This window comes from Propithecus coquereli, unplaced genomic scaffold, assembly GCF_000956105.1.
Source record: "Propithecus coquereli isolate 6110/MARCELLA unplaced genomic scaffold, Pcoq_1.0 Scaffold86, whole genome shotgun sequence".
In the NCBI taxonomy this organism is placed as follows: Eukaryota; Metazoa; Chordata; class Mammalia; order Primates; family Indriidae; genus Propithecus; species Propithecus coquereli.
Window position 1 is genome coordinate 1,107,113 of NW_012154840.1, and position 16,100 is coordinate 1,123,212.

The 16,100-nt window shown below is 33.0% G+C and overlaps 1 protein-coding gene across 1 annotated transcript in view; it reads left to right on the plus strand.

Moving 5' to 3' along the window:
- Positions 1 to 16,100, plus strand: part of BRWD3 (bromodomain and WD repeat domain containing 3) — a 148,316-nt gene that overhangs the window by 772 nt on the left and 131,444 nt on the right. The window contains 3 exon segments of the mRNA XM_012664071.1: positions 155 to 214; positions 11,275 to 11,425; positions 12,794 to 12,892. Of these exon segments, the coding sequence (XP_012519525.1) occupies positions 155 to 214; positions 11,275 to 11,425; positions 12,794 to 12,892 (310 nt within the window).

Here is a 16,100-nt window from a genome sequence, read left to right on the forward strand (position 1 = left end):
CCCCAGCTCTGAGGCAATAGCTTATCGGGCCAAGAGAAATAAAGATGCCAAAGGGTCGAGGACCGGGATCCAGGCTGGGTTCTGTTGATGGGGAGCTGAGGCTTCACCTTCATCATTTGTCCCCCCTTCCCCTTTATTTTCCTCCGGCCCCCAGCTGATTCCGCGCCGCTTAGATTGGGAGGGGAAAGAGCACCGAAGAAGCTTCGAGGATCTGGTGAGTAAAGTTTTCATTTCAACTTAACCCAACTCTTTCTCCACTCCCTCCCCACCTTGTACCCCCAACCCGCCCCCGACCTCTCAGCCAACTCGGCTCTAGAGCTCAGTGCGGAGCCAAAGAACGACTACCCCTTCCCCCCTCCCTGCCCGTCGGAGAAAGGGTACCTTCCCTCCCCACGGCCTAGCTTGTTTCCACCCGAAAACTTTGGAGAATGTGAGTTGGTTATCAGAGGTGCAGTGTTGTGGATTATGAATATGTTACAAACATCGGGGAAGGCCCATTGTACAGGGAAAAGGGAGAGAAACCAGGGGGTTATCTTGGGGCACGTACCAAGGACTGACGCTGGCCAATGACAGCGTTGGTAACAGCCCGGAGTTCCGGATTAGTGGAAGAAAACTGGTTTCTGGTTGGTCCTGGCCTGAAATACGGGAACTGAGGCCAGGCTTGGTCTTTTTTTTTTTTTTTTTTCGGTGCGGGGTGGAGGGGGGGCGGGTAGAGAAGGGGCTCTGGAGGGGAGTTGACGGACCTGGAACTGGGAAAAACCACATAATTAAAAATAATAAGGACCATCGAGCCAATTCCAAAATTTGCCAGTTTTACATAATGGACTACCGAATAAAAGCATAATGGTTATATTTCAGATTTTAGAAAATATCTCATCATGTCATCAGTACATCTCACTTGTGTGTATGCATTATCACTAAATAAAAACTATGAATAATGACCTTTTTCAGAATTGGTGAATCACAATTTTGGATTTACAAGGAGACAACAATGGACATATTTTAGAATAGAACATACTTTAGTAAAGGACCAAAGGCATTGCGTTGGCTGTGTTGTTTCTCCTGCAAATATAATTCATAGTATAAATGCACCTTCTGTTCAGCATTGACACACAAAAAAGGTAATCCTTTTTATTTTGAGGGGGACAGATTCCCTTGTGTTAGCCACTGCCACGGTGCACTGGAGGGTAATGAAAGGAGAAAGGGATGTTACTAAAATAAGAATTTAGCTACCTTTCCTTCAAATAAGATCCAAGTGGAGGAAAATCAGACAAAGTTAAAGTTGGAGCAGTATGGTAGACTCTAAATATAAATAAAATGATTTAAAATTTGCTTATAATAACACTATATTTAAATTGCTTTAGTGTTCATTTTGATATTCTTCTTTTTATCATATTAAAACAGCAATGCCACACTAATTATTACCAAATCTACTGACTAAATTTTTTTCTTATATTTTGTAAATCACAGAAGATAGTACAATAATTGTGATAAAGGTGAATTTGACCATTTGTACTATTAATGGTAACAATTTCTCAGGTGGATAAAAATTATTTTTGAAAAACTGCATGTATTAATAGGTCATTTAATTTATAGTCAGACTTTTTTTTGGACTTAAGTCCTTCCCTCCCCTCCAAAAAAGGCAAAAACAGTGTCTACTAATATATGTTTTAACACTTAATGAATGACTGATAGGATTCTGTAGATATAGTTTGATACTGAGGTGTGTTGAAATGTTTTCTGTTACATTGTTCCTTTCACAGCCTATATGCATCTGCAAGGAGGACCATTTTTGAGCAAGTAGGAAAAGGAGACTTAAAGGAATAAGCTTTTCTGAAACTAACTTGACAGTGATAAACAATACATGAATATTATAGTAATTAAAAGAGAGTCTCCTCACCACAAAAAAAACCAAAACTTCAGTTTAATGGACTTTTTACCTCCCCTTATTTTGTGAAGGCATATTTTTACATAATTGTGATGAGTGTCTATTTTGTGCTTTATGTTTTTCTTAACACTTTTACATATACTTAACCTGTGTATTTGAATAGTCATCATTTTTTTAATGGTAAGAAAAAATTCAGTTGTATTTAAGATGTTTTGATTGAAAAGAACTTCCAGTTTTTCACTAATATCTTTGCATAGTTAGGTTTTCTTTTTCTGCTTTCTTACACTCCCCCTCCTCCCCTGTTATTTTCCCAGACTTTATTCCCTAAAGTGGAGTTATCAGGTCAAAGGGGCTCATGAGTTTTATAGCTCTTGTCATATATTGTAAGATTGCTTTCCAGAAGATTGTACTAATTTATAATGTCACTATCTAGGTACTTAGAATGAGTTTTTTTTTATATGTGTAAATCTTTTGATGACTTTAATAGGTGAGAATAGCTCCTAGTTAAGTAGCTTTTTTTGTTATTAGTGAGGCTTAACCTTTTAGCAGTTTTTTAAAATTGTTAATCCATTTATATATCCTTACATGTATTTGATTTTAACCATTTATCTTTTTAATTGATTGTTTTCTGTTTTATATTTTCTTAGACATTCTTTTATGTACAAAGATAATTTCTTCTATTGTGTGAATATTATCTGTAGATAAGTAGTGTGCCTTTTTCGTTTTTCATTTACTTTTTATATTTTCCATACTAGAAAAGGAAACTCCTTTTATTTTCCATACTGGGATCCCGATTTTCTAGGGATAATACTTTTTGACACCCTGGTCTTTGAAGTCCAATGTCTGTTTTCTGCCTATGGATTTCTTTGTAAGGGAAGATGGAGCAGGGTTGAGTGAGAATTTGAACAGACTGTAGTAGTTGAGAACTGAGTGTGTAGTATTAGATTGATTGCTAGACTCATCAATTGTATTGTTGGTTAAAATTATTTCACATCTGATCTCTGATTTTGGGTGGCTTCATTGTGGAAGAGATGGGATGTTTTTTTCTTGGGGTAGGTACTTTTTAAAGTATTATTAGAAAACTTGATTTATACAGTAGTATAAATGGTCTTTAACTTAGGTACATATTTTGAGTTGAAATTTAGTATTAATAAAGTATTAGTAAAGTATTAATAAATAGTATAATCTTGATTTATCTGACTTATTAAATTGTATAGCAATACTTCAAACTTAAGGTATACTGGGTATGAAAAGGAAAGAATACAAATGTATAACAAAGTACAGGACTATAAACAAGGATATCAGCGTACTGAATTGGGTTGCATAGCTACATATATTGCATATTTGAAACAAAAATCCTGCCTTTCTGTTTGTACGTTTACTTTCGTTTGAATTGATTGTCTGTTATGCTTAACTTGATTCATCTAGAAGAATATTAAGGTAACGATAAATTGGATTTCTTCAACACATTATTACTACTGTTACTATTACAGATTCTAAAAATCTCCCCTTTTTTTCTGAAATGGACATCTGATTTAGGTTTTACTTGTAATTTGGAACACAAGGGAAGGTGCTTGTTTGTTAAAGCTAGTGGCAGGCAATTATTGACATCTCCAAATGTGAAGTGTCTTTAAACAAAATGAGTCTGTACATGAAATTTGTTTCTCAGTTTATGTTGAACTATAAGGTTTTTTTTAATATGGCATTCAAAATAAAACATTCTGGATTAATTTTTCAGAATTTTAACTAATGATAGAGGGAGACTTTTGAAGTTGTGATTGTTTCTGATGTTTGATCTGGGCATTTTTCTTTATTTTCTGCTTCCTAGTTGACTGTTAATTGACAACATAGTAGAATTAAATGTGCTTCTTGCAATTCATCTTAAGGTAGATAATTTAAATAATTAAAGATGTCCTTTCATTTGTGGTGATCCTATTGAATTGTTGGATATTTTATTGCTTGCTCCTTGAATCTTTATTGTGGTCAACACACAGCAATGGATGTGTGTATGTGTGTGTGTGTGTGTGTGTGTGTGTGTTTAAATGAACAGTTTTTGTTACTATATAAATTTTATATATTGCAATGATGATTTGGAAACATTTTTAAAGGCACATTATAAGCTTTTTAAATCACTTTAAGGGGACTTTTTTCATAAGACTGAACCAAAGCCATAAATATCTTTAGGTGTGGTATATCCTTTTACGTTTATTCAACATTTTTCATCCATAGAACTGAAAGCACCGGTTAGTGCTTACATTTGGAATGACATAGATTATATTACATTCATTTTATATACAAAATACTTGAAGTAATTTTATGCTTTTTTAAAAAGACTTCTATGAAGATTATGTCTTTAAAAAGAATACATGCATCTATGATGATACATATTATTACAAGAACTTGCATCTGCATATAACACATTCAGGTTTAAAAGTGTTTTCACATTATCTCATTTCATCCTCACCAACTACTTAAAAACACTGTATTTGAATGCCTGACATACCTGTATTCTTTTCTTACTTTAACTAGCTGTTCTCTAATTACTAGTAATAGCTTAATGCTTTGAGTACTAGTAGGATAGTTACTGCATCTCTAAGTGTGGAATCAGTTGAAACATGTGTGATTTATTAACTGCCATGTGGCCACACAGCCATAGTTAGGAAGAACAGAATGCATCATGGGAAACCAAAAAGCATGTGCTGCTCAACTCCAGTGCAGTGTAGTATGCCTATAATGCTAGCTGATAGGTCTTATGATAGAGAGAAGTCAGTATCCGGAAGCCAGTTTTCTTGACTACTGAACTTGCTTGAGCCGCGTGTACACTCTTGCTCTCTGAAACATGTTGGCTTCAGCTATTTGTCTAGATCCTTGGCCTTTTTTTCCCCCCACACTTGTGGCTCTAGGAACATACTTTCAATGATTAAGATCCTTTTGGATATTTATCATTAATCTTAGGAAAACTGGTATCTCAGTACAAATGAGATGATAGTATGAATGTGAAGAGAGCTGCTGTTAGGGAGTAAGAATTTGGATTTGGTGAATTTGCCTTACAAACTTTTGTTCTGAAAGCATCTTTGTCACATTTGAATATTAGTTTTAGTTTGTTTTGTTTTTGTTTTACTACTGATATTGATTATTTATTGATTAATGAACACTTTCTTTTTCGTTGGGAGCAAAATAGTAATCTAAGGACAATTTAGTGTTTGTGTCATAATTTAGAGATGCTCTTGTTTGACATTTCTTACATGGCATTTTGTGGATAACAGAAATGACCCAAGATTTAGCGTGAAAGATAGCATTTACTAGTTTAGTGACACTAGGCAAATTACTTAATCTCTCAGAGATTCAATTTCTTCATTTATAAAATGAAAATCCCTACCGGTTGTGGTGTCGACCAAATGAGTTAAACGTTGAAACAATGCAATTTGTTGGTTGTAAATGCTGTGCAACTGAATTGTTTACTACATTTTAAAATTAGGACAGAGAGGCTGAATGACTAGCATGGAAATCTGGAGAACCATGACCCTAGAATTTATGTTTTCTTAGCTATCTAATTATCACCTCCTAATTTTCCTAACCTTTTATGAAATAAGGGGCATATAAAACAGTCATATTAAAAAAAGGGTATTTAAAATGTGAGTGTCAGAATCGATCCTAAAATGAGTGTTTTGAAATGTGTCCATGTTAACTCACACAAAAAAGGAATGTATGCCCAAAGATATTTAGTGTCATTCATATTTTTATGAATGCCAGACAAATAATTCAGTATCATACTGGTGTATTATTCACACTTTTTTAAGAACTGGGAGATATAGTGTGATTCTTTCAGATGTCTTATTGCAGGGATTTTCAACCCTTATGATTTTTCTTATACTGAATTTATTTTCTATGTATTATTGATAATTATTTCCTTGTATTTTAAGTTACCCTGTTTAAGACATTTTCTCATGCCATTTAGTATCTGTCATGGTGCTTTTTAGTTAGGTGCCCCTCAATTATTTGTTCAATTTTCTTAACTTTTGTTAGAAGCATGATATAGATTTATTTAATCTGCTAGATGTGCTAAGTTCTTTTATTGGAACTTTCTCTACTGAGTGACTTCTAGAATGTGGGTGGGTGCTCTGTCCTTGTGTTGATTTCATCTGCCCTCAGGTTTATAATACCTTTTAGTGCTTTCTTGAGGTAATATAACCCAGAGAATACTTGAGCCTAGGAGGGTTGCTCTGACTCTTTCCTGAGGAAATCCTAAAACTAATAAACAGAAAAAGAAATGCTCTGCATAATGATTAACATGTTCAAAGGAGAGTGATAGGAAATCTTAACATTTTGTTAAGGCCACTCTTCTAACCAGTGCTGTGACTAGAGAAAGGCCTGCTTATTCTCTTTCACTTTCTGCCCCATTTTTCCCCTTTCTTCCTTCAAAATTTTCCCCTTGCCTCTTTCAAATTCAGCAGACATTAAAACACAACACTTAAATTATAAAGATGTAGTATCAGATTATTGTAGAAATTTATATTTTACTGAAAAGTAAGAAGAAGAAAAACTACTGATAAATATTTGTGTTTTCTTCTAGTCTTGTATTTTTGTACAAGTATTTGTGTTTTTTTTCCTTCAAAATCAGATGATGTTCTGGACAGAGTTTTTCATTTTTTTTAAACAGCATTGTGGGGGAGCATTTAAACATTGAGGAGCTATTATGTGCTTAGTCACTGTGCAAAGTATTTTTCTGGTTTAGGGTGCCTTTCTTTTTACTTGGAACACCCTCTGTTCATGTTTGTCTGTCTTGTGAACTTTTCACTTGTCCTTCAAGTGTGAAATTGGACATGAACCCTTACCTCCAGGCAAAATTAGGAACTGTACTTCTTTGCTTCCTTAGCTGTCTGTACTAACCTCTGGGCACTTGCAGCTTTGATTTATTTCTGTTTATTACTTACCTCCACTGGGACTATGGGTTCCCTTAGGGCAGCAGTTTAATCTTCTTTCCATTGCATCCCTATACTTTAAATGTCTCAATGAATACATGCATGAGTGAATGATTTTGTTTTCCTCCTAACCAAATCATATGAGATAGTTATCATTACTCCCTTTTTCACAGATGAGGAAGCTCAGGTTTGGAGAGGTTAAGTAACTTTGCCCAAGGTCACATTAAGCAGGAACTGAGGATTCTGGAAAACTTCAAATTTAAGTCTTTTACTGTATCATACTACCAGGAAAGAGTAACAGCTAGTACATTTTAGAGCCTGAATAATCCAGGCTGTCAGACTTCAAAGTACCATGCTTATCTCTATACTACATTTATATTGATATATTGAAAGCACTGCACTATTTTTCAAAATCCATTTTATTTTTTGTCCTTAAGGATCAAAAGATTATGTGACTAACTTTTGTATGTGCCTATTTCATCTTCCCCCTCCAAAAAAAAAATTAAAAATCCCAGGCAAAATGTTTCATTTTACTTCTTGAGCATGTGATCTCAGTTCGATTCTTCATTTTACCTCTATATCCATGGTCTTAGTTAGAAAACAAACACACACAATTCTGTTATGTTTGTTTTTTAGAGTTGTTTGTCAGATCCTATTATCCCTAAAAGCCAGGGTAAAAAGAATATTATTGCCATCTGAAAATTAGTATTTCAAATGTAGCTCTTAGTGCAGGCCTGGCCTCCTGAGATTAGCTACCTTTTACATTTTATTCAGTGCCCAGCTGGATTCCTTTTAACTAATTATGATGAGTAGGATCATCCCAGTGAGCTCTCTCTTCTTCTCAGTTGTCATAATGATTCTGAAGTGTGGTAATTTGGTAGTTAGATTTGCTCTTTAGGTTAGCCAATCTTCATATCAAGAAGGTTTATATTCTAGAATTCATTTAATTTCTTTCAGTTTATTCAAATTTATAGTTTTCATCTCTTTGCAGCCTTTGTGTTAATTATCTCTATCTTTATAATTTTTCAACTGCCTTAATAGGACAGTAGGAGAAAGAGCAGTGGGCAGAGAGACCCAGATTCCTTTCTGTTCATTGTGACAATTGGACAAGGCACTTCATTTGTCTGGATCTGTTTTCCTTTCTTTAAGCTGTAGAATTAGGTTGATTATACATAAAGATCCTTTCAATTCAAAGATTCTATAATTTAACTCCTTAGAGCTGTTTTACAGAATAATACAGAAGTTTGTATTATACTCTTAAATTTTGTTTTTAGAGAATGCTTTTCTTCTGCAGATCTTAAAGCACTTAAGTGTTACTAGTTAGCCATTGTATTCCAGAGAGAGAAATATAGTTAAATGACTGAGATTAGAATGTTTCAACTTTTATCAAAAAGAGTGGTTTATTATATTACATTATGAATTTTGTAGAATATTTTAAAGTACATACTTTAAAAATTACATTTTATGAACAATTACATTTACACATAACTTTAATATAGAATTATTAAAAACCTTTAAAAAAGAAACTATCCAGTGTAGATAATAAGAGTTCTTGTATCTAAAAAGATCACCTTTAATAAGTTCCAGCTTTAATCAAAAGCACACGGATTCAAATAAACATTTAACTATCACTTATAAGACCTGAGGTTTGATTTAGAAGAAACTTTTTTTTTATAAGAACTATACCAATGTAGACTGGAAGCCTGCTAATGTTTAAAGGAGAAGGTAACATGTTTGAACTCAAAAGATTGTTTTTGCTATTATTTTGATAGAATGTATGTATCTCTAGTACTTTGTAATAATCATTTATTGGTTTTAGATAAAAAGACTTTTTGAAGGGGACCACTTGGAAATTGAGCTATTTTTTGTTGTCTAGGGTGAAAATCAAGCTTTCGAAATTTATTTACTTATCTACAAATCTTCAAAGGGGAGAAGTTAGGAGTAGATAAGTCTTGTTTTAGTTGATGAATATACAGACTCATTTATAACCACTAGTGATTCTGTGTTTTTGAATTATTATTGAGGAATTGATAAAAATTTTTATATAATTTGCTGAAAGTAAGACATCATTGTTTCTGTAAAATGATGTAGCCAAGAGGCTTAAGATGTCAGTTTAAAATATAATTATCACAGATTTTCTGTAAGAGAGTAATTCTAAAAGTTTTAATTAGGGAAACTCCCATTTTCTAGATTATATATGCTAGATATGTTGCATTTCTAGGGTAGTTAGTAAGTTTTTATAACAAGTGAATAACTATTGAGTTGGTCAGAGGATGAAGAAAAGAAACTTGCCAGTAAAGACAGCTACCAACCTATGTAAAGCTCCTCATATAGCATTTACTTGATGAAAAAGTAATGGCTGGTATTAGAAAGTCCCATTTATCCAAGACAGTGTTGGGGCAAAAAGGCATAAGCTGTTGTAGATGTTAATGTGCAGTACCTTAAAGCTTTTTTCTTTCAGATACATATTTTTGAGGATACTAACTAAATTTGCATGTAGGCATATTTCACAAATGCTCTAATGTCGCGGGTATGAATTATAAACTAGGATTTTTGGATATCAGTTTCTGTAGATAATAAGAAATGATTTTTAGATTGAATTATCAGCTACTTTTAACTTTAGTAGTACCTCTATGTTTTACTGAAATATAGTTCTACATAGTTATTTGCTTGGGGAAATAAACTAAAGATGTACAAAATAATTGAAAGAATTTGCCTAATCCTTTGTCCTGATCCAGAAACTAAACGTTTTAGATGCAAATCTGAAATAATCCAGTTGCCATTCTTCCTGAGCATCGTGACAGTTGCTCAGGCCTCAGTTATTTTGGTAGGTTAAAATTGTTTTTTGAAGGAGCTTACAAAATATAATTGGTGGGAAATAATTTTTAAAAAATAATAATTACAGTAGAATCACTTATATTCCCACAATTCTAAATACAAGTTGGACTGTAGTTCTTTGACTTGTGTTTCCTAGGAAAGTAAAAAAGGTACCCTGATATGACAATGTGAGATTTTTCCTCCAAGAATTCTAATAACATTAATGACTTTACTTTGATTTTTATTTATTCATTCTACAAATATGTATCTACCTCATTCCAGGTAATTTTTTTGGGTGTTAGGAATACAGCAGTGAAGAAAATACACAAAATCTCTTCTTTCATGTTGATGACCAGGGTTGATTTACAAAATTATTCTTTTGTGTTGTATTGTTGTTCTTGACCTGGTGGTAATACTATTATTAATGTGTGTCCTATTTGATGGTACAGATATACATACGTGTGTGTGTGTGTGTGTGTGTGTGTAAAATTATAGCACTTAGAAATACTAATACTATTGATGTGTGTCTACTTTGATGTAGCCATACGTATTATTATTATGTTCTTTTTTGCCTAAGGATTTTTAATATTCTGGTTTTCTCTGTTTACTCTTTTAATAATTAGGTATTTATAAAATACATCAGGGATTTGAACATTAGCTTAGATTAAAAAATAGAACACAGTTTTTGTTTTTGTTATTTTATTGTCTCATTCTTGTGTTAGCTCAAGTCCAGAAATTTGCTTGTGTTTTTTTTTTAAAAAACAACTTATGTTTCAAGAAATTTTGGCTGCAGGGCTCAGTTATTTAGTGTGTTGTATTTATAAAATTGTTAATTTGATACCTTTTTGAAAACAAGTTAACTTTTATAGGAAAAACAATTCTGCTTCATTGGGTGAGACTTTGGTACAAGTAATACCTTTCATTTGTATTCTTACTATTTGTATAAAATCTAGTCTTCGGATTTTTGATCAGTTCATCATCACTACTGAATAAATCAAGCAGTAGAGAGTTTACCCATCACCTGTGTGCTTTTCATTTTGGCATGCTTACTTTTGCTACTTTGTAGCACTTGTAAGATTAATATCTAAGCATATGATTTAATCAAAACATGTAAAAGTAAGTTAGAGTGCCATGCCATTTAAATATTGGTTGTTATATCATTTAAATGTACTTATTTTGTGACTGTTTCTTACGTTTTGTTCAATTATTAAATATTTAAAATTTTATTTTTCTGCTGGGCGTGGTGGCTCACACCTGTAATCCTAGCACTTTGAGAGGCCAAGGTGAGATGATCTCTTGAGGCCAGGAGTTCAAGATCAGCCTGAGCAATGTAGGGAGATCCTGTCTTTACAAAAAATACAAAAATTAGCTGGATATGGTGGCACATGCCTGTAGTCCCAGCTACTCAGGATGCTGAGATGGAAGGATTGATTGAGCTCCGGAGTTTAAGATGGCAGTGAGCTGTGATGACACCACTGCACTCTAGCCCGGGGCAACAGAGTGAGACCCCATCTCAGAAAGAAAATTATTTTTCTGATTCATATTTTAAAATTGTATTTTGCTCCATGGTGGAACAGTTTGCGATGGAATGGATCTTTTAAATAAAATAAATAGTTTTTTTCCTTGTGTTTTATTTATGCTTTTTAGGTGGCAGCCAATGCACACATTCCTCCAGACTACCTCCTTAAAATTTGTGAGCGGATTGGTCCCTTACTTGATAAGGAGATCCCTCAGAGTGTTCCTGGGGTACAGACATTACTAGGTGTCGGTCGACAGTCTTTGTTACGGGATGCCAAAGGTGAGATTTTCAGATTTTAGAACTGTGATATCAGAGGAAGGAGTAGAGAGCAGCTTATTTTTAGGTTGAGTAAATGTTCCCATGCTTTTCTAAATACTGATTTTTTTCTAGTTTTTTAATCTTACCACTGTTGTTTTTATTTTCTTAGTGTACAAGTACATTTTTTAAGACTTAAAAAGCAGCCCTTTTTTGGTAAAACAGTGACTATCATAGAGGTGAAGAATAAAAAATCCCTTTGTAATCGTGGAATAGCGATCTGAAAGATTGCTGCTTTGATTAATATAGTATACATGCTTAAAAGAGTGTGTCATTACATCATAATGTTCTTACTCTGTTGGTCTTGATAATATCATCCTAATATTGTATATTTCATAATGGATAAATGAAAATTATATGTAAACTTTTTATAATTGAAAATATTTATACAAAAATATCAATCTTTCAGTGACTATTAAATAACAGTTTACTCAGCTAGTTTTCTGTTTTCTTAACAGATTTTTTCCCGAGTTTTACATGGAACTCCAATATGTAAAACATATAAAGTGGTGTTTTGTAAACATAAAAATGTGAAATTAGGCATTAGGGATGCCTCTTGAATTAATAAATGCTTCAGGTCTAGCAACCCATTTTTTTATTAACATAGTATTTTTAAAAATCCTAATTCACCAAGATAAATAGTTGTATAAATGATGGTACCAGGTTTTAAGCATCTCATTTTATAATTTATGGAAAGTTTTCAATTTAGTTAATTTGTAAGCTTTCAATAGGATAGTAGAATCTTTTTGTTTCAAAGCCAAATTATTAGTAATATTTAATATTTGCTTGAATATTTTGACCTAAACATAAAAGTGAGACAAAAAACAAACTATTTGTACTCAGTTATCATCTGATATGCAGTGTTGTTACCTATTATGATACAGCTGGCAAATACTCCACAACATGAGCATACACCCAAGTATAAACGTGCCTGAATTTTCCCTGGCAAGTTTGTGCTATGGTTGGTCGTGTCCTTGCTTATACAGTTTTATATGTGTAGACATGCATAGCCTAAAGATCAAAAAGGACTGATTTAAACTTAAAACCATATTAATCTGTGACATATTTACATAAGATTCAAGCATGTACGTAATAAAAGCTTTAGTTCAAGGCCAGCACAGAAATAAAATATCCTGATGCTATGTTAGAGTGTTGGTGTTTACCAGTCATAATTTAGTTTATCACGTTTAAATATATGCATATTTTTATTATGGTTTTAATAGTTAAAAATATATTCCAACAAATGAAATTAAAATCTGATATTTGCCTCTGAGACGCAGTTGAATAACACTACTCTATTCCTTAACTAACTGTTTTGGTCTTTTTATATAGACTGTAAGAGTACACTATGGAATGGGTCTGCTTTTGCAGCTCTACATAGAGGCAGACCTCCAGAACTACCTGTAAATTATGTGAAACCTCCAAATGTGGGTGAGTAAAATCCAGTGTGACTTATAAACATATTCTTGATTCCTTCCTTCCTGAACTCATTAGAAGCCAAAAATAGGTACCAGAATTAAATTTGAAGTATAAACAAACCGTTACATTCTTGAGAAGTTTCATAGTTGGCCCAGATTTTTAAAACATTTTTACTTAATGCAAATATAATCATGGTTTTGTAAAAGTTGACTTTTTTTCTTTTTCATTTCATTTCATTCTTTCTTAGCAGAAGCATTTCTTTTTTTATATAGTACAGGTGTTTTTTAGCTATATGGTTGTCTATTTACATGTGTATGTGCTGAGTTTCTCAAAGATTTTACAGAGTACTATGTAAAGATAGCTCTCAGAAGGAAACGAAAGTACATCCTGCTTATATCTGTTTGCCAAAATTATAATGATGCGCTATACATTTTTGTATGTCTTTATTAAGACAAAAGGTCATCATTCTGGTTCGAGTTTACTGAAAGTCACATGTCCCATTCAGATTATTCTTGGGACATCTATGGCCAGACTATTATGAAGAAATGCTAATTCCCAAAGAGATCTAGGTACAAAACCATTTATATCAAAGTTAGCTCTCACAAAGTATGTGCAAAACAAAGGTCGTGGATAAGTAATTGCTCCTCTACTCCCCTATTTTCTCAATCTTCTAAAAATTATTTTATATAGTGCCTAGTGCTTACAGAATATGCCTTAAAATTTGAAAGAGATGAATTTCAAATAGGAAAATAAGAATACTTTTTAAAAAGGAATGCTGTTTTATACAACAGCATATAGAACTTATCCCCAGCAGTTAAATAAATTGAAGCTAGAAATAATTTTAAAAGATATTTAGACAAAATCACTGATTAAATGTTTGTAAAGCTTATTAAGAGATGGATGTTACTTGGAAAAGTTGGCTACTGGATTGGGTCTAATTAGATATGACACTGCTAATATATATATTTTTTAACTTTCAGAGGTAGTTTATCTATCATAGTTTAATTAACTTATTGAATTGAATTGAGATAGCTTTTGTTATTCATACATTTATGTTCAAATATAAAATGTTTTTAGCTATACTGTTAACATTATTTTGTAGTGCTTTATACTTCATTGGTCATGTGTGAAATGTTGAAAAGCAGCCTTTAGAGTGTTAGGTTCTAAGGTTTTCTTTATCCTCTCTTCCCTTCTCTTTCTTTTTTTTCCCTTTTAACTGAGCATATATTTTCAAACTTCTGCTGGTTTTGTATAGTAAACTCTTTACACTCACATGAATCACTTTGTTATTCTTTTCATAACTGCTTGGGAATTGTAGTGCCCCTGGCATCGATTGCTTGATTGATTGATTTATGCATGACATAGAATTTTTTTTTCCAATTCATCTTAAATCTACTATGTTATTTGGGGAGGAGCTTTTAGAATACAGACAATTCAATCATGATGTATTTTCATGTAGTACATACTAGTCAAGATACTTAAGTTTAAAATATTTAGAATTCAGAGCCTGATAAAAACTCCAGAGTATTTGACTAAGAAAGTAAGCAAGATGAACATGAAATCTTTTCAAGTTGTGATTTGTAGCAGTTTTCTCATTGTGGGGCACAGGTCTCCATAACTACATTAAAATCAATCAGTTTTATAGTTTGCCAGTCTAAACAACACTTATCATGAAAGTAAATCTTCCTGAAAGTTTTATCAAAGAATCTTAGAACTAGAAAGAATTTTAGCAACACTGTTTCTCAAAAAAAAAAAAAAAAAAAAAAAAGAGTTCTATGGTCAAGTAAACGTGGGAAACGGTGAATTTAAAAAAAAGGTAACAAGGAGCCGGGCACAGTGGCTCATGCCTGTAGTCCCCACAACTAGGGAGGCTGAGGCAGGAGGATCACCCGAGCCCAGGATTTGGAGGCTGCCATGAGCTAGGATTGCACCACTGCACTCTAGCCTGGGTGACAGAGCAAGACCCCATGGAGAGGGAGGTGGTGGGGAGGAGAAAAATTTGAATGAATGTAGGACTATTCAGAACCTTTCAAGCTAAATGCATTGTAAATCACCTTATAGGAAATATTTCCCAAGTAATTTGACCAAGGAAACCCTTTTCCAAGAATACTTGTAAGATTCTGAAAGTTTCCTGGGAACAAATTTGGGAAACTGGGTTGTAAACCCCTCTGTGTACGGCAGAGAAATCCAAAGCTGAGATTGGCCAAAATCACACTGCTTATCTTCAAAATAGTCTATTTCTATATCATGTTCATGGTTGGATATCACCATGTTTCCTTGGTGTAACAGATTTCCGCTAACAGAGCTCTGAAGATAGAGGATTAGCCTCGTTACTTTTATGTTTAAAGTCAAGTATATTAAAGTATAATTGACATAAAATAAAATTCTCCCTTTTTTAGTGTGCAGTCAATGAGTTTTGACAAATATAACATTTGTATAAGCACCAGCACAATAAAAATATAGAATATTTTTATCATCCCCCTCAATACTCCTCCCTCAACCCCTGGAAACCATTAACCTTTCTGTGACTGTACTTTTGCCTTACTTAGAATGTCATCAAAATTAAATCATACAGTATGTAGCCTTTTGTGTTTGTCTGCTTTTGTTTAGATTAGTGCTTTTGAGATTCATGCGTGTCATTTCATGTGTCATTAGTTTATTTCTTTTTATTACCAAGTAGTATTCCACTCATTCATCAGTTGGTGGACATTTGAATTGTTTCCACATTTTGGCTATTATGAATAAAACTATTGTAAATATTCATGTACACGTTTTTCCATGAACATCTCTCTTCATTGGTTTGGGGTAAATATTTAGGTAGTGGGATTGTTGGATCATATGATAAGTACAGGTTTAACTTTGTAGGAAACTGCCAAACTGAAGGTGGCTGTCACAATTGTATTCCTACCAGCAATATATGAAATTTCCAGTTGCGCCACATTCTCACCAGCTTCTGGTGCTGTCAGTTGACATATTTTCATGTGCATATTTGCCATTTTATATGTCTTCTTTAGTGAAGTATCCATTTATATTTTTTGCCCATTTTTTAAATTAGGTTGTTTGTTTTTTTCTTATTGTTGAGTTCTGAGAGTTCTTTATATAACTTGGATACAAGTCCTCTTTATTTTGCAAATATTTTCTTCCATTCTGTGGTTGTCTTTTTATTTTTTAACCATGTCTTTCAAAGAACAGAATTTTTTTTTCTTTACCATTTTATTAC